This window comes from Sinohyriopsis cumingii, chromosome 6 (assembly GCF_028554795.1).
Source record: "Sinohyriopsis cumingii isolate HCF-2022 chromosome 6, ASM2855479v2, whole genome shotgun sequence".
Classification (NCBI taxonomy): Eukaryota; Metazoa; Mollusca; class Bivalvia; order Unionida; family Unionidae; genus Sinohyriopsis; species Sinohyriopsis cumingii.
In genome coordinates this window covers 99320541-99340175 of record NC_142966.1, presented here as the reverse complement: position 1 = coordinate 99340175, position 19635 = coordinate 99320541, and the positions used below count along the sequence as shown (strand labels likewise).

General features: G+C 36.6%; 1 protein-coding gene across 9 annotated transcripts in view; it reads left to right on the top strand.

Annotated features, from left to right (window-relative positions):
• Window positions 1-19635, top strand: part of LOC149797543 (putative phosphorylase b kinase regulatory subunit alpha) — a 180993-nt gene that overhangs the window by 144110 nt on the left and 17248 nt on the right. For 8 of the 9 annotated variants that reach the window (XM_089962405.1, XM_089962407.1, XM_089962413.1 and 5 more), the window contains 2 exons: window positions 11248-11348; window positions 16344-16529. In XM_089962405.1, coding sequence (XP_089818531.1) covers window positions 11248-11348; window positions 16344-16529 — 287 coding nt within the window. Of the gene's footprint in view, window positions 1-11247; window positions 11349-14907; window positions 14967-16343; window positions 16530-19635 lie in introns of all 9 variants that reach the window. The other variant, XM_089962408.1, reaches the window with a different exon arrangement.

Below are 19635 nucleotides of genomic sequence, written 5' to 3'. Positions count from 1 at the left end.
CGTTATTAAATATAGACCTGCCATCAGGTATAGTCACCATTATTAAATATAGACCTGCCATCAGGTATGGTCACCATTATTAAATATAGACCTGCCATCAGGTATGGTCACCATTATTAAATATAGAAGAGAAAAAACCTTAAAAAGTACTTTTTCTGAAGAAAAAAACATCAGCACAATTTGACCAAGTTTCACAGAAAGCATCCAACCATGAAGTGCTTTGAAATATATACCCGGTACAAATGACTGCCCTTGAGTTAAAATAAAACGACTCCTTTCAACAATTTCTTTTTAAATACAGCATGACCAGATATTACAGAAAGCATACTGGCATAAGTGTTTTGAAATTCATTGAAAGCAATGTAAATTCAGCATCAGCTATGGCCATGATTGGTATAAAAATGGAGGAACTTTTAACTAGGGATGTGCAACAGATGGCCTGTGACCTGTTTTTATCTGCTTATATACATCATAGGTTTGGCTTACAAAGTCTCTTATCTGGTCCATGCCTTGAAGGAAGTTGCACATCTGCTTTATATGACTTCTCAGGAGCTGCTTAGAAGAATTTTTTTTAAAATCAGAAAGTATCTGGCATGAAGGGCTTTTAAATTTTTACAAATGATGATGCCAATTCACAAAGCAAATATGACCACCATTACTAAAAATAGAATAGCCTTTAAAATAATTGTTCAGAAACTACTTAACATAATTTGACAAAATTTGAAAGAAATCATCCTGGCACAAGGCATCTCATTTTCTTTCTTTCAAAATCCACTCAGCGTAATTTAACCCAAATTTGACAGAAAACATCCTAGCATAAAGTGCTTTACAATTTTACAAATGATGCCAATCTGCCATTAAAAGTTAGGGTAAAACATCCTTTCAACAGTTCCTTTTCAAATACAGCTGAACCGAATTTGACCAAACTTCACAGATAAACACCTGATCATAAGGAGTTTACAAATTTAAATAAATGCTATTAAATCGCCATCAAATATGGACATGCTTGACAAAAATTAAAGAACATTTAAATGACTTTTCAGAAACAGCACAAGAGAATTTTACCAAATTTGGCACAAAGTGTTAGGCATGAAGGGCTTTTAAATTTTTTACAAATGATGCCTATAAACAAGCCAGAACCTTTAAATGACGTCTCAGAAATCTTAAAGCATACTGACATGAGGGCTTTCAATTTTCTTTGGTGCTGCTCCACTGTCAGATTTGGCCACAGCTAATAAAACAAGCAAAACCCTTTTTTAAAAATTCTCAAAAGCCACAAAGCTGATTAGATTGATTTTCTTTTATCACTAATTTTCTTTCTCTTTTGACTCCATGGAGACAAAGGTTTTTACTGTCTTGGTCATAAACAATGCCACTGACATGTGGGTTTTGATGTCTGCAGTGCTTATTATCTCGAGGCTTTGTCAAAATCAACTAAATTGATATAACTTATATTTTCTAATGCCACCAACAAACTTACAATGCCAGCAAACCTATAAAGTATAACTTCAGTTTCTTATAGCCTATTTTCATGATTTTACAGTAGTTGATTTTTTTTAATCGAGTTTTAAAAGATAAATTTGAGATATGTGTAATGAGCTAGTATAACGCTGTATAGTTTTTTGTGTGTGTTTTAGTCATGCTTCGTGTATTGCCATTTTATTCATCATACATGTATTAATTTATATCAGTGACTTGTCATCATATGCTTAAGTTTAGCTCCACTGTTTACAGACCAGAAGAGCTGATGCATTTGTCCAGTGTCCATTGACATCTGTCAACTGTCCATCAGTAGCATAGGTACTTTTAAGCTATTTGAAAGAAATCCCTGAAACTTGGCACATTTTCATCCTTAGCTCCAGTTTGTTATAAATGAAAATGGCACCTCTCCAGCATACAATATGACCACCACAGTAGTCATCTTAAAAATCTTGTTATCCCTGCATCTTCAGAATAGACTGTCTTGTTTACATGCTGTTTGAAATGAAAGACTTGTGATTATAGATGGTCCTGAAAAGAAATGAAGTGTATCATTTTACCCTTATTTGTGCATCAGATATCTCCTAATTTTTAATTTGACCCCCAGTTTGATACTGGTTTTTTATTATTACTCAGTCTGACCCCCAGTTCTGACATCAAGATTTTTTACTCTCAGTTTAGCATCCCTTGGGGATACACTGGAAATGGTTCCAATCTGAAATTAAAAATGGCGGCCTTGATGGCAATGTTGAAAACCTTGTTTTTACCTCCACATGGTCGTAGACCAAAAGAGCTTATGGGATGCTCCTTTGTCCATCACCTGTTAGCACAAGTCTGTTACCTCTCCTAACTACTTGGGGGATTGTCATGAAACTTTACACACATGTATCCAATGGTCTTGATGGTCTTAAATTTAAATGGTGCTGCTCAAACATCCAGTAAAATCTTGTTATTGCCACTTCTGAATGGGATTATCATGTGAACATGGAGTTTTCAGTAAAAGATGTCTTATGATGTCTAGTTGGTCCTAAATAAAAATAGTGCCAATCTGATGTCAAACATGGCAACCATGGCAGCATTGCAACTTCTGAACAGAAAGGTATACTGATGTGAAGTTTTAAGCAAGACTTATTCTTGATATGGGGTTTTGACAAAAATTTCTTATGATGTTTAGTTGGTCTTAAATGACAAAAATTTCTTACGATGTCCATTTGGTCTTAAATGAAAATGGTACCAATCTGACCTCCATAATGGCCACCACAATGGCTCTCAGGAAATTCTTACTATTGCTGCTTGTTGTAGGTGGCTGGTCATGCCATCATAATGCTTCCACCAGAAGATGTCTTATAATGTCAAGTTGGTCCTAAATGGAAATGGTGTGAATCTAATAACCAGGATGGCCACCATAATAGCCATCTGGAAAATATTGTTACTCCTCTAAAAGGAAAGTGATGTTAACATACGGTTTTCACCAGAAAACTTATTATAATGTCTTCTTCTTTGTAAATTATATGATGCCAATCTGACATCCAGTATGAACACAATGATGGCCATCTTGAAAGTACTGTTATTATTACATCTCATTAATGGAAAGTCATTTGAGATGAATTCTTATGGTGTCTAGTTGGTCCTAAATGAAAATGATCCAAACTGATCCTTGGTGTGGACACCATAACGGCCATCTTCAAAAGTTTGCTATTTCTACACCTCCTGTATGCATGGTTTATACGGGTGTACAGGAGTGTATTGGATGGGTAGCACCTCTGGTGGGGGAACAGTCATGCCTCCTTTGAGGTAGCTCATCCACCTTTGGTCCCCCCCACATGCACCCACCTGTGGCTCAAGAAGCTGTAACATGTGCAGCAGCCACAACCCAGTAAACCACTTTGACCAGTGGGCTAAACCAGGTGAGGGTAGCCAACGGGTTTTAAACCTTCGTTGAGTCAGGGCTTGCCTACCCAAGCATATGAAGACTGGATTCGGCAGACTGCAGAAGAAACCAATAGCTTGTTCGTTGGGCAGAAAGGCAATTCCCAGCAATGCAGTGTGGAGTGCTAAGAGCAGGACGAGGCATGTGTGCATTCCTGATCATCCACTGCATCTGATCCATCTCCAGCTGTCTTGACCTTGTCTTGCCACTGGATCCAGATGGTCTTGGTGTTTAGTTGGTGTTAAATAAACATTTCGCCAATCTTATGCCCAGTATGGCCTCTGCAGGGGCCATTTTAAAAATATTATAACTTTTCTTCCTTGACGGAAGTTGGTTTTCACCAGAAGGCTTTGTATGGTGTCTAGCTGGTCCTAAATGAAAATGATGCCATTCTGACATCCAATATTGTCACAATGGCAGCCATCTTAAAAAAAAATCTTTTTATTTTTTATTACTACCCTAAAAGGGAATGACATATCAGCATGGAGTTTTAACTGAAAGACTAATTATGATGTATGGTTGGTTCTGAATGAAAATGGTATGATCTGACCATAAATATGGCTGAACATACTGAAAATCCTGCCACTAATTCTATGGAATGGAAGGTCATATCAACACTGGGTTTTCACAAAACGTCTTTAAATGGTATTCAGTTTGCCTTAAATAAAACTGGTTCTAATCTTACATCCAGTATGGTTGCCACAGTGGCTAATTTGCACATCTTGTCACTGAAGAATATCAGAGTGGCTTCAACAGTCAGCAGTAAAAAAGGAAGTTGTCTTATCTTGGATTCCTAAAAAGAATTTTGGATGGAGCATCAGTCCCTTTGAGGTACAGTTGTTATATCTGTGATGGCATGTGAAGATGATAACACAAACAAGTATTAATGTCTGAAGAATACCTTGAATAATGCTAGTTCATTTACTTTTTGAATGTGGATTAAACCAAACTTTGCATGTGGATATGTCTTGGAATGGTTCAGTGATCTTTTTTCCATGGTCCATGTTATCAGACAAGGTATGAGACCATAACCAATCTTCCGTCCATGGTCCATATTATCAGAGGTATGAGACCATGATAGAGAATTTTTGTGCACTTATCTTATGAACATGTCAAGTCAGGCATAGAAGAAAATGTATTTGTTACCAAATTTGACATGGAATTTCTCATGAGATCTTTCAATACTCAGTACTGCTTATAAAAAAATAGGGAAGGAAGAAGTGGACTTCTCATGCATACATACAAATTCTTTTTGGCCATTAGTGCTTGAATCCTCCTTGTGCCTCATGTTAAAAATTACTAGTAATTACTAGCTTTAGTTGATGTTTTCATAATAATTTACCATTAAATATTGTAGTTTTGCCTCTACACATCCTTGTATTTTATATAAATCTCGGAATATATTCTCTAAATATTTGTTTATATTTTTTGCCTCTTTTTCCTTCCCCATTCCCAAATCCCTATAATATCCATTTAATTCTGTAGGTCTAACACATGCCAGTTTTTCTTACATATCTTTTATTGATAAAAGGATAAAAAGAACATAGAATGATTTGTCATGATTGATATACTCTGTAAAATTTGTGCAAAAGACAAAAGTACTAACAGCAATGGATTATATATATTTTATTATTATTTTAATATATAATGTTGTTAATATTGGTTAATTTGTATGTTAAAATTGTTAAAAAGATGTCATTTTATTGGTAACATTAGCATGTCATTGTGTATATGTTATTTATATTTCCTTTATTGTTTCTATCATTTTCAAGATAAGATAATTGTAAGGAGATACTGAAACTTTTATAATTCTCTCTTGAATTTGGAAACAATATATTTCACTGTCAGAATTTGGCTAGATGATTTTTTTTAGCCCATCAAACAGTGTCAGATTTTTTTATATTCTATTAGTTAAATTTGTGTTATTTATTATTGTTTGTCAAACCTCCCTTGACAGAATTTGGCATCCATGTGTGTTCATGTGTCCACCTATGTCTGTCCAGAAGACCCTAGATAAAGCCTAGTTTGTTGTTGTTGTTATAAGGTTTGATGCCATTTTCAGCACAAGATAGGCTATACCACCAACCCATGAGAAGCTACTGGCAAACTTTCTCGCATACCCACATTGGCCAAGCCTGAGACTCGAACCCATGCAGACAGAGGTGAGATAGCAGTGATCCATAATGGTGAGCGCTTTAGACCACTCAGCTACTTGGGACATAGATGTTGTACAATTAAGACAGCCAAGTTGTACGATTAAGACAATGACTAAGACAGCCAAGCTGTATGATTAAGACAATTAAGACAGCCAAATTTCCTGATTAAGACAACAGTTAAGACAGCCAAGTTGTTTGATTAAGACAGCCAAGTTGTCCACAATGAGTGGAAATTAATATGATTCTTTTATTGGAGTTATGGAAGATTGCCTGAAAATATTTAAAATAGTGCATTTGCAAGAATTTAAACATTTTCTTGCAATGTAGAACATAAAATATTTAGACTAAAATCCTGACCAAGTTGTGTATACAGTTGAAGGTAACAATTAATGATAAAAGAGCTTCAGAGTCTTCTTTCTTGATAGATTTTATTTGTAAATAACCTTGACCCATATTTATGCCAGTATATTTATTGAAAATAGAAAGAGCATCAGTTAATATAATAATATAGCCACTCATTTCTTCTTCAAATACGTTACCCAATCATAATACCTTAAGAGAACAGCCAGCCCTCTCAGATACTACTTTTAGCTAAAGGGATTGAAATGTTGTCTGCTGAACTATTTGGTGGTCGGGCAGAGTGATCTCCCCATACACATAAGACTTGGCAGCACAGTGTGAGATTTTCCCAGTTATTACTTCTGCTTGTGCCAAGAAGCACGATTTCATCACACAAGACCTTGCAAAGGCCATGGAAATATACCACTACAAGTTGGAAGAGTTATTCACCTAGGGAAGTGTACTTCATCTATATTTCCAACTTTGTTTTCTCTATCATGACAAAGTACAGGCCACCCTTGACCTTACCTACAGGTAAGCATTGTAATTGAAATCATCTGCTATCACTTTTTCTAGTTAACCATCATTTGGTATAGCTATGCACCCACACAGTATTAAGATATCACATGTGTAGTCACACAGGTTTATAAACAGGTGGTATTGTCATTAGATTTTACCTGTATGCTTCCTTGCTTTATTAGATTTATCAATTTCAGGGTCACCCTATTAATGATTTAGCTCTGCATGGACATTGCAGTCTAAGCAGGTGCAGGGCTACATCTTTATCTGTTTTGTCCTATTTTGTCTTACAGATTAGAACTGTTGGCAAAGCACAAATAACATACAGCTCAGACCAAAGACTTCTCCATTCTGCATGCTGATTATTTCCTTAGTGTGAATCTTTATGGGAACAAGGGAGATAATTCAACTGACCCTTTAGCCACAAAGTGCCGGACATTGACACACTCGGAAACAGCTCTGGCACCTAAGTTACCATCACAGGACACGTCATTGTTGAAATTTCCACTACCTTACTCAGGGTCCAACTTGATTTCTCCTACAGAATGGGACAGAACTAACAAACAGCCATGGTCCCTCTCATCCAGAGAGGTTACATGGAACAAATATACCATAACCTGTACCAGCTGATGATCCTAATGATAGCCTCCTCACACGGATGGCCTATTTCCATTGTGACCAGCCTGAGCCATATACTAGGGATCACGAAGGACCAAACATCAACATTACAGGCTCAATCAATAACAGCCGGGCTTTTGCAGACCTGTACAGGGACCATTCTAACTCATACCACCTCATGATATTCATTCAGCATGATACCACAAGTAGACCTTGTTTGCGAAAATCCAGTGCATTTTGAACGGTATCCATGAGGGAGACTTTGCCATCACTGTGGGTTTACATTCACCTACATCATCGTCTGTCAATTCAGAAGTCCCCAAATGAGACTCAGTGTTGGCCCCGGGATCTTCCCTCATCTGACAAATTGAGTAATGATGTATGTCTGGACCATTTCTCTGGTGGCAATATCAAGTTATTTGGACAATATCTTGCAGCATCATCAGTGAGAAAACTCTAACCAGTCATGATAGCCCTTGTTACCAATCTGGACTTCTCATCAACAAGAAAAAATCTGACCTATAGCATCTCAATGATTTGTTCACCAAATATGGACTTCAATGCACAGGCACCATATTTGATCTCCCTTAGCATTGAAACAACCTGTGGTAACAGCTTACTTTCAAGGAATTCTATCCACATGGCATTGTTCAATGTGGCAGCAGACATCATGGTCCTAGGTCGCCTTCTACTGCATTGCTACTATTTTTTCTGCACAAATGGAGTCCTCGTGTTTGCCCACTGGACCATTCTCTCAAAATCTGCACTGACTGCTCTGGTGGCCTTGTGATTCGAGTTTCTGCCTCAGATATGGGAGGTCACGAGTTAAATCCCCAGCTGAGTGATACCAAGACTTATAAAAATGGTACTAACAGGTGCCTCACTAGGCACTCAGCATTAAGAGGTTAGTGTTAGGACTGGCTGGCCTAGTGTCAGGATAATGTGACTGGGTGGGACATCATGCTACATGTCTGCGGCATGATGCCTCAGTACTAGACATCTCTGTAAACTGCCACACTGCAGACATTGTAGTGATGTGACTGAAATTTTTGTAAAGCTTTGTTAAAAATCCAAATCTCTCACACACACACAACACACAACACACACACACACACACTGGGGAGCTCTCCCATCATTTTGGGATACTAGCAGTGCATGCTCTACCCAGGAACATATAAACAATTCTGGAGAGGGTGTCCATTGTAAAAGCTTTTCATTAGGGGCAAGAATATTTAAATAGCAAGGGAGTTCTCATTCTGTCTGACAACTCTACAGTGGCGGCTTATCTCAACAACAAGGATTATCTAAATCTTAAGTGGTGATTTATTTCCAGCAACAAGGAGGACCCCTGAAACAACAAGGAAGAACTAAATCCTACAGTATTGATTGATCTTCAACAACAAGGAGGACCCCAGTCCTCAGACCTTTGCATCATGGTGGGACTTTTTGAAGTGGTGTTGTCATCAACAAGCCATATAGGTTCACCATATCCAGGGACTCCTCAGTTCACTGACTGACACTTCATCACGAAACAGCCCAGTAGTACTGAAGGCCATTCCATCACTTGGTTCTCTCTCTGATCTGCACCTGAAGGGACTGACTATTGGTGGGCCTGTTTTTGACAGTTTGGAATGCCTAAACTCCATTCCTTTGTCTCCTATCCCAGACATTGCAGCTTGAGCAGTGGACACCCTATCACTGGATTGTACCAGCCTGAATTCATACACCAACCCTCCAACACCTCTGATTCCAAAGTGATAAAGAATCAGTCTATAGCAAGGGAATCAGTCTATAGCTTCATCCTCATCACACCACTCCATTGGGAGGAGTTGTGGATTAACTACCTCATCAATCTTGCATTGGAAACCCTGCATAATTCGGTTGTTCCTTCATCTACTCATATAAACACAATGATGGCAGTTGTTTCATCCTTGTCTGGAGTCCTGAACTGCACACTTGGATCATCTCAAACAGGCCCTCAGAATTTAATATTTTTGCAACCAATTGTGAAGAGAATCGCTCAGATGCAATGGCCCTCCACTCCAAAACATATGAAGTCAGTGACACAGTTTCACCCTGTGGTGCACAGACAAACATATCTTACCTCTCCAGGCATTGATACCACAGAGAGCTAACTTCCTCCTCTGGCCCATTGAAGAGAGCAAGTTAGCTATGAGTATGATCCAAGGTTAACGCTCCACCATTGCAAACACTTTTTGTCATTGGAGAGATGATACCAGACAAACCCAGGACTTATCCAACCTTCTCACCAACTTTGTGTATACACAGCCAGAAATGTTAACCCTAGGCCCAGAGCGGAACTTAACAGTTTGCAGTTGCATCCATAGGGAGTATGCCCTCCACTCCAGTAATAACTGGGATATTTTTACACTGTGTTGCCAATTATTTTAATTAAGAGGAGATCACTCTGCCTGACCACCAAATAGGTCGGCAGACAACTTCTAGCTCCTTTAGCTAAAAGTAGTATCTTGAAGGACTGGATTTGTGAGGTAGTGGTAGTTCTCCTAAGGTATTATGATTGGGTAAATATTTTTGAAGAAACTTATTTTGCTAGGAAAAATTGGTTTTCCTGGAAATTTCATGGTAAGTCAACCCACTGTTTAAAGTGTCATATGGAACTAACATTTTTGCAGATTTGAATATTGGTGTGTGTGTGTGTGTGTGTGCATGTGCACTTATTCTCAGTTTGACATATAAATGAGTGTATATGTTACATGGTTGTAAATTCATTCATTTGCCAATTTAGGTCAAGATTTCTGACATAACGGAGATCTGTCAGGCACTGATAAAGTTTCAAGTTCTGCTGAATTTGGTATCCCTGGTCTACCTTGTTTCTTTTAGTAGGATATCAGTTAAAATATATTTTATATTATGCAGACTAATCTTGGTCTATCATGTATTCCAAATGATGTTTTCCCACTTTCAGCAGAATGAAAGTTGCAACTTAATTGGTGAAGCAAAAGGTCACCATAATATAACCTCATCTGGGCAATTTGATTGGTGAAGCAAAAGGTCACCATAATATAACCTCATCTGGGTGCCTGTCAGAGCTAAATATTGATCAGTAGATCTTGAATTTGAACAGATTGTAGATTTGCTGTGTGACATGGGGAATGATTTTCAACCTAATATGAACTAACCAAAGGGGTTTAAACTCTTTTTCTAGCAAGCATATAAACTTAGTATACTGCAGGTGGTCATTAAGTTTTTATGTCATCACCCACCATGTACATTTACTAGTACATGCATAAAGATTTTGAACCCAAGGTGAACTTGTTAACGGGGTTTAATTTCTTTCTCTAGCAAAGATATAAACTTATCAAACTCTGGCTGATCAATACTTTAATGTGTTCACCTGCCATGTACATTTGCTGGCAATTGAGGAGTGATCAATACTTTAGTGTGATCGCCTGCCATGTACATTTGCTGGCAATTGAGGAATGATCAATACTTTAGTGTGATCGCCTGCCATGTACATTTGCTGGCAATTGAGGAATGATCAATACTTTAATGTGATCACCTGCCATGTACATTTGCTGGCAATTGAGGAATGATCAGTACTTTAGTGTGATCACCCACCATGTACATTTGCTGGCATTTGAGTAATGATCAATACTTTAGTGTGATCACCTGCTGTGTACATTTGCTGGCAATTGAGGAATGATCAATACTTTAGTGTGATGACCTGCCATGTACATTTGCTGGCAATTGAGGAATGATCAGTACTTTAGTGTGATCACCCACCATGCACATTTGCTCGCAGTTGAGAAATGATTGTGAACCAAAAGTGAATTCGCTTTAGGGGTTTAAATTCTTTCTGGGGTAAACCTATAAACTTGAGCTGACTATATCATCATTTATTTGCATGCACTTAAGAAAATAATTTTTTGTGGAACTAGAGACAGTGCCTTCAGCTCAGGCAGCATTAACAGCAGCTCCATAATGCACATGTCAAAGCAGTTTCAACTACTGTTACTTTTTATGTAATAATCACTATTGGTTTTGATATATAACCAACTGTATGTGACATTACATATTACCATGTTGTTTTTGTGTGCAGCTGCATGCCTTTTTTGTGACCACTTGTAGACCTTTGAGCTGGAACTTAGATCTTGGCACTGACTGGTTTTTGTTCCAAAACTGCCTCTTTACTAACCTTTGCAGTGTTTTTCTTTTCCCCATCAGCCCCAACAGATTATGAAGATGAGAGGCGATTGTCTGTGGTTTCTAAGCAGACGGGAGATGAAACCAAATCTATTGCCAGACTAAGCAAACCCCCAGCCAAGGTTTTTATATTGCTACTGTCTCTTATTTTTGCCTCTTTACATGCATGTCAAAATCCATGGACCTTTCATAATCTATCTCAGCCCTATAAATGTAAGCTTGCACATCATGCTGTGTCTTTCCTACTGCGAAGATTTGGATGTTAATAGCAAAAATGGCTCTAAATATTTGACATTAACCACACAAAAAAAGAACAATAAATTTTCCATTAATTAATTTATCAGAGACAGGTTTAATATTACATCAGTTAGGCAAATTTGGAAAGGAGTTCAAATTAAATTACACTGTTACAAATTATTTAGTAGCAGGTGAGAATAGTGTTGGGATTTAATATCAACCAAATTCACAAACCTTTTAAGAGATCATTGTATTTAATCCCTGTCCCTTAAAATATCTTTTGGTTCAAAGGCACAGACACATTTTGATAGTCACTCTTGGAGGTGAAATCAAACGATAAATGCAATGTTTAGTTAAGGAAATGTCAATTTAATCAAAGTGTAATTCATTGCCAAAAAAATCTCCTTGAACCTCTGCAACGTTAAAAATTGTGTGCTCCAGTTAAAAATTTGTCAGAACTTCAGCATACAAATTTATTCTTATTTCTCATTGTGATCGAACTTAATGACCTTAATATTTCAGATTTTTGGCAGTTGAATGTTGCCATACTTTATATTGCAAACTCAGATATTAATGTAGCTTTAGGAACACACAGCAGGATTCAGGCTTTCTGCTGAGCCTAGTTTTCTTCTGATTTCTAACTGATTTTATTTAACAGCTTGTTTCTCTTTTCTAAATACTAATCAAGCATTCAAAGGTATTTCTTACTAATGTATGTCGAGGGAGATAACTCAGTTGATGCTGTTGCAACCCTTGCATCTGCTGCATGATGGTCTGTGTTGTAGAACATTGTGTGGATAATTTTTGCTGCATAGTGATATTTAGTTCTAGCAGTCAGTATTTTCATACTTTTAAGTATTTCATCATTTTTTTTTTAAACTTCTTTGTATTCTGCTCACTTGATGCTTTGTCACTTCCCAGGATGCATTTCACCCAAATATCATGATGAATCAAATCACAATAAATAGTTTTAGAGCATAATTGGTAATTACATTCCACTTGGTAACAAAAGACTGATTAATTAATAAGGTATCAAAAGCTTGCAGGATCATAAAGAGAAATAGTTTCAAATGATACCACTATGTATATAATGGTCCTTTGAATTTATATTATCCTTGTTTGGATTACAGAAGCATAAAACTTCACTGAGCACAAAATAAACTCACTCAAGACCCCAAATCTAAAAACATTTTTTCTGGTTTTGGACATAAATTTAGAGATGTGTTTTTCATTGAAATTCTACAAACATTTCTGTTTTAGCTTTGTCAGAATCATATACCTAGAGTTGGTTTTCCAGATAAAACTTAATGCTTTTCTGGATAACTTTAAAATTACATAAAAATTAGGTTTAATACTTAGTTTTGCTAAACAGATAAATATTTGAAAACCTGAATTATGTTATTTTTTATATGTCTGCCTTATGCTGGTTGTTGTTGTTGTGGGGTTTAACGCCATTTTTCAGCACACGATAGGCTATACATGACGGCCAGTATTAATGGTGGAGGAAGAGCCCGGGAAAACCCCAGAAAGAACCACCGACCCACGAGAAGCTACTGGCATGCTTTCTCACATACCTACATTGGCTGAATCTGAGACTTGAACCCACGGAGACAGAGGTGAGATGGCAGTGATCCGTAACGGTGAGCACTTTAGACCACTCGGCTACTCGGGGCCCCTCCTTATGCTGGAATTCAGTATGTAACACTGTTGTTGGTCCAGCCATATGTCCATTATAAATATAATTTCCATACAGAAATGCCTGTTCTCCACCATCCACATTGACCATACTTTGTAGATGGCTTGCATTTGGTGTAAGGAAGAATCTTATCAATCTTTTGGCCAAAAGTTAAAAGGTCAAGGTCACTGACTGAAAGGCACCTCGGATGTGGGAGGTCACGGGTTCGAACCCTGGCTGAGTCATACCAAAGGGCTTATAAAAATGGTACTAACAGCCACCTCGCTAGGCACTCAGCATTAAGATGTTAGTATTAGGACTGGTCAACCTGGTGTCAGGATAATGTGACTGGGTGGGACATGATGCTACATGTCTGCTACATGTCTGCAGCATGCTGCCCCAGTGCTAGACATCACTATAAACTGTCACACTGCAAACATCATAGTGATATGACTGAAAAATTGTTAAAGCTTCGTTAAAAATTCAAATCACACACACACATTCACTAACTGAAAGGAAGAATAAATTGTTTCCAAATAAAAACATTAGTTGTCCATGACATATCTGGACCAACCTATTTTGATGGGTAGCATTTGGGGCAAGGAATATTTTGGGATTAAATGGTCAATAGTCTGAGTCATGTTGATTGGCACGAAGAAAAAGACAGTGACATTGCTTTTTTATCACAGACATAGGCACATCTTTGTTTATGGTTTGTGCATGGAGTAAGGAACAAGCTTACAGATGTTGGGGTCAAAAGTCAAAGGTCCTGCTCACTGTGAGTGAAAGAAAAATGGTTCTAAAAAATAACATTAGTTCTACATCACAGACTGGGACAAAACTTTGTGGATGGCTCATGCTTCAGTTTTGGAAGAGGCCTATTGGTTTTGTTGGCAAAACATCATTGTTCAAGGTCATTGTGGCTCAAAGCAAGATGGGTTTTGAAAAATAACCTTTGTTCTGTAGTAAGTTCCTTTGCTCATTTGGATAGTTTTGTACTTAAGGTAGCAATTAAACCTGTTGATTATGGGGACCAAAGGTCAGATGCGACTGTCCTGATAAGGCTGAATATAAATAACTAGTTACAGCAGATAAGGTGTGTTTTTTTCCTTCAAGAATGTATATATTGACCAGATTCCAGGTCATTGAGACCTGTTGGTCAATAATCACCAGAGTCTACCACGCCCTACTGATGCACACATAGAGGACTGTTAGGGTGGGCATATTATGTGCCATTCACAATACCAATTATTTAAAAGAAAATAGTGCATTATCAATGATTTTTTTGTTCCCTGATGAAATAAAATTATATAGTAGGGATTAGATTTTTTAAAGCAAAATCCATTCATTTAATGCATTTGTCATTTAAAATAGATTCAGTTTATACATCCATGAGAAAGGTTAAGAATGAAAGATTGATAGGTTGATCAGTGATTTCAGTAAACTCATGTTATTTAATAAAAGAAGTATACTTTATTCCGTGGAGACATGTGTCATTTTTAGGTTCAAACTGTATGCCCATAATGGATAAAAAATATAAAATTATAATAAGTGTTATGAAATGAGGAACCACACTAGTTCTGATAAGTGTACCTCTTCCAAATTTATGCATTTTTATAAATGTGGTGAACTGCCTTTCTGGTCATGTTACATTGCATCAGAATCATAGCATTCGCAACATTCATTTTATTCCCATCTTCATTCCATTTTCCATTTTGTGATATTAGTAAAGAGTAACAAGCTGACTTATCTCCCTTGATTCTATTAAGATGATTCAGTGAACATTGGTGAGAAAATCATCATTGCTGACAGATGTAAAAGTCAGATGGTGAGTATACATAACTTACATAAGTAGGTCTTGCATGAAAACCAATTTCATATAAAAGTTATGAATGTAATATTTTCATTTTTTTTGCCAGGCATGGCTAGTAAAAGATTGAAATCAGGTCGTAAATTAATTTTCATACATTTCATATGAAATAAGGGCCATTGAAGCTCAATGATTAGAGTGCCTGATTCACACAAAAAATAAGTGGGTTCAAATCCAACCATTGGATCAGCTCATATTGGTTAGAGTAATTGGCAAGGAACCTTATTGGAATTAACTTGGCACTAAATGACCTATTTTTGTTGCTGTGCCATCAAACACCAAAGCAATCCAATCATTTGGATTGAGTAAATGACTAATATTAACCCTTTTTTATGACATGATGAAAATGTCTGATTTCATTCTGTAAATTGCCAGTTGGTGTAATGCAAAACATGACTTTGTGTTAAAATGACATCAGGATGCCATGTTTGTCACAAAGGGACATGATATCATGAAAACTAAAAAGAAAAGTCATGGCTTGTATTAGTCTTAGTAGTAAATTTTATTTGGCTTATTTTTATGGATGATTTACGTTTAAGATAGCCCTATTCTATTGTAAAAATATTGTTACATAGTTAATGGGACAGGGGCTTTTGTATATCTAAATATACTAATGAGTTTTACAAGAATATGAAAGTATTTTGAATACACAATCGTCATCAGTAGAAAATATGCCAATTAATAAAATAATGTTATAATGAGATTTATTTGTGTAATTTCACATTTTTGGGGGTTTTCTTCTGTGAAGGTGTGATGATCTACATTAAACGGTATATGTATAAAATATGCATTAAATACATGAGATGGATTCTTCTGGAAGTAGGTTGTTGGGTCAGCTTAATTTTGAATTGGTTTTGGGGGATATTGCACAATGTAAAATATCACTTCTATGATGTATTAATAAAGTCCTGGCTAAAATCAACTCTATAATTGAAATATGTTGAAGGCAGTATATATGAATAAAAGATGCTATTCACAGAGAAAATGTTATATTTATATTGTCTTTTTATCAGATATCAGCATGCAAAATTTGATACGGAATTGAAATGGTTGTATTATGGAGATGAAAACGAATCTAGTGATAAGGGCATACGGTAATAGTATGCCAGGCATAAGAAAGTTATATTGATAATGATAATGCTGATGGTGGCATGGCCTCTAGTAACAAATTATAGTCAGTTTTTCCAGACTAAAAACAACATTTGCTTGATTAGTAATAATCTTTGAAAACTTAGTATGGTTACTTGAGTTGATTATCAATTTGTATAATTTATTTTAGTTGAATGTGAAACATATTATGACCATAATGTCAATAATAAATCTTTCCTCTTACAGAGCCGGAGTGATCTGCCTACAGTTGTCACCCCACCTGGAAGCTCCACAGTCACGGCAGTGTCATTTGACGATAGTGAGAATTCAGAAGACAGGCAGGGACAGTGGTTGCGCAGGCGGAGGCTTGATGGAGCCCTCAACAGAGTTCCTGTTGGGTTTTATTCAAGAGTTTGGAAAGTGTTGGAGAAGGTTTGGAATTTTCTGGAATATTTACATTTTGTTGGTGTATACATATTTGATTATGTAGTAATTAACCAGGTGAGCTGTACATTCTTAATTCTATTAAGAAAAAACCCACTTTGAGTACATTGCTTGTACAGACTCATTGCATGTACATGGCATTTGAGTTCTTATGAAACCTTTACATCATTCTTAGAAGATAAATTCAGCTTTTACATGGCAGTAATGATCAAATCTTATACAGTAAAACATGTCTTGAGAAGCCACCCATGGGTTTAGAAAGGAAAAATACACATAATTAATCAATTTATCATTTCCTTTTTAGCTCTACATGGTCATAGACATGGGGAGCTTATGTGATGGCCTTTTGTCTGTTAGCTCAAGTTTGTTATTACTAATACTACTAAACTACCTGGCAGATTGCCATGAAACTTTGCACACACATTCCAAGGTCTAGTTGTTCCTAAACGGTGCTGCTCAGACTCCCAGTATGACTACCATAATAGCCATCCTGAAAATCGTGTTCTTGCCACTCCTTCTGAATGGATGGTCATATCAAGATGCAGTTTTCTTTAGAAGACTCCTTAGGATATTTAGTTGGTCTAAAATAAAAAATGGTTCCAGTCTGATGTCCAATAAGGCCACCATGGCAGCCATTTTCAGCATCTTGTTATTTCTTCTACTCATGAGTGAACAATCATATCAACAAGGCGTTTTCTCCAGAAGATTTCTTATAGTGTCTAGTTGGTCCTACATGAAAATGGTTCCATTTGGACATCCAGCTTGGCCACTGTAGCAGTCCTCTTGAAAATTTTGTTATTGCTACATCTGAATGGCATGTCAAATCAACATTGGGTTTTCATCAGAAGACTTATGGTGATGACTTGTTGGCGCTAAAAGAAAATGGTACCAATCTGACAGCTAGTTTGGCCACCATGGCAACCACCTTGAAAATCCTGATATTGCTACTCCTGAATGGAATGTTATATTGGCATGGTGGTTTTCAAAAGAAGATTAATTATGATCTCTAGTTGGTCCTGAATGAAAATTATGTTGAAATGACTTTCGATATGGTTGTCACAATGGATATATTGAAAATCTTCCCACTAAATTTTCCTGAATGGATCATCTTACAGAGCTAAAAATCCAGTAGCACTATACCCATGGCCATCTGAATGTAGATCAGGCCTCTCTCATATTGTAAGTGAAGTGAGTTGCCTGTTGGACTTGTCAAAAAGAAAATGCTTTTTAATTTGTCTGAAAGAAACATTGAGCCCACTGACAAAATGCTTATTTTTATTTTGAAGTTCTTGAAAGACACTGGTAATGCTATACTGCTGTAAAATTGTCCACAATGTGAAGATTGCCAGCTTCATGTATCAAATGGTATAAACATTGTGTATGCAAAGCAAAGCAGATGAACTGTGAATGGGAACAGGAAGTCTCCTGGTTTCGCTGGTTGCTGATAATTAGCACTCACTTGTACAATATGAACAATAATAAGCTTTCCTTTGCTCATGCCAACTTGGTAATGCATTGTTGGTTAAATATATCAAGCAGTACAGTGTGACCCCACTATAACATGGTAGTTGGGAGCCATAAAACCTGACTGCATTATATACCGAACCATGTTATATGCATCCAAGTCAGTTAGCTGAAGAAAATGTAACCCCACAAAAATTGTGGGGGTGGGTGGGTAATAAATGCGGGCGGTAAAATACGTGCTTCGTCGGCACAGTTACCATCTTAAATTGATGCATGTTAAATGAGAAATACACCTGTAGTGAAAACAGAGAAGACATAATATAATAGTTTACTTTATTTAGAGAACCATGAATTGGTACATATACGTGGAACCTGTTTATATATAACCAGCAATGTCGTCAACAAATAAAAAAAGCCACATGGTATGTTTTGCAGCCAATAAGGAAAAGCAATCCAAATTTGCGACATTGGCGAAGACCTACGCGATTCCACAATAAACTTTTTATGCGTTTTTTTTCTTCTTCTTACTTTCAAGAAGAAAAAAAATACTTTTTCGTGTACGAGAAAAAATGCATATAAATTTCAGGAGCCAAGCCACGATCGTCTTGTATTATTCATACGCAATCTTTTTCCCAAAATGATAAGCAACTTTTTACAGTTTTTCGTACTTTGTGCACAAGAAAAAATTCATGTATATGAAATTTCGGGAGCCACCCCACGACTGCATTATATCCGAATTCACGTTATAACGGAATGCACTATAGCAGGGTCACACTGTACCTGTATGATTGTCTGACACTTAAACTAAGCTTGGGGGATTATAAATTTATAAAAGCGCCCAATGCAGTTGGGTTTTTCCACCGTAAATTTGCTGAGATGATTACATTTGTTTTAATCCATTCATTTCAAAGAATTGGTAACCACTGATTTTATTTAATGGAGTGATTGCCTTGAGTAATTGTGACCTGTACACAGTACTATCACAAACAAATTATGAACTTGAAGCTACTGTTTTTACAGATTGATATTAAAAAGGCAGATCAATGCCTCATTTATTATTCAGTAATCAAGAAACATACAAATTTTTGCTGAAAATTGAAATTACTCTAAGGCCCCAAAATATATATCCTTATATACAGTTTATGATGAAATACAGATTATACCTCAAGCTGAAGACATACAATCAGAAATCACAAAAGCACCTGAGCATGCAGAAATTGTGAAATTCCTGGAAACCTCATTCTTTGTAAGTCCCTCATCAACATAATGTTAACTAAGGTTCACTGATGAATATCACAAGTAAAATGGACCAACCGTATAATTTTTCTGTATGGGGTGGATGTGTCAGAATATTACTAAAAAATATGCTCTTGTCTGGGAAGTGGATTATAAGTCAGGGCAAGTGATTTTTTAAAAAAGAAACTTGCCCTGGGCCTGTCTCTGACAAATTCTTTGAGTAATGTTGGCAATTGGACAGTGGCTGGCATCAGGCCCTGGAGGAAAACATTACTGTATGGGAAATATTTTGAGAAGCGAATAAACACATACATTAATTTAATTTGATTTTTGTTTATTTCTTCTCTAATTAAAGAAACAAATACATCAATTTCAGTGTTGTGTCAGAATAATG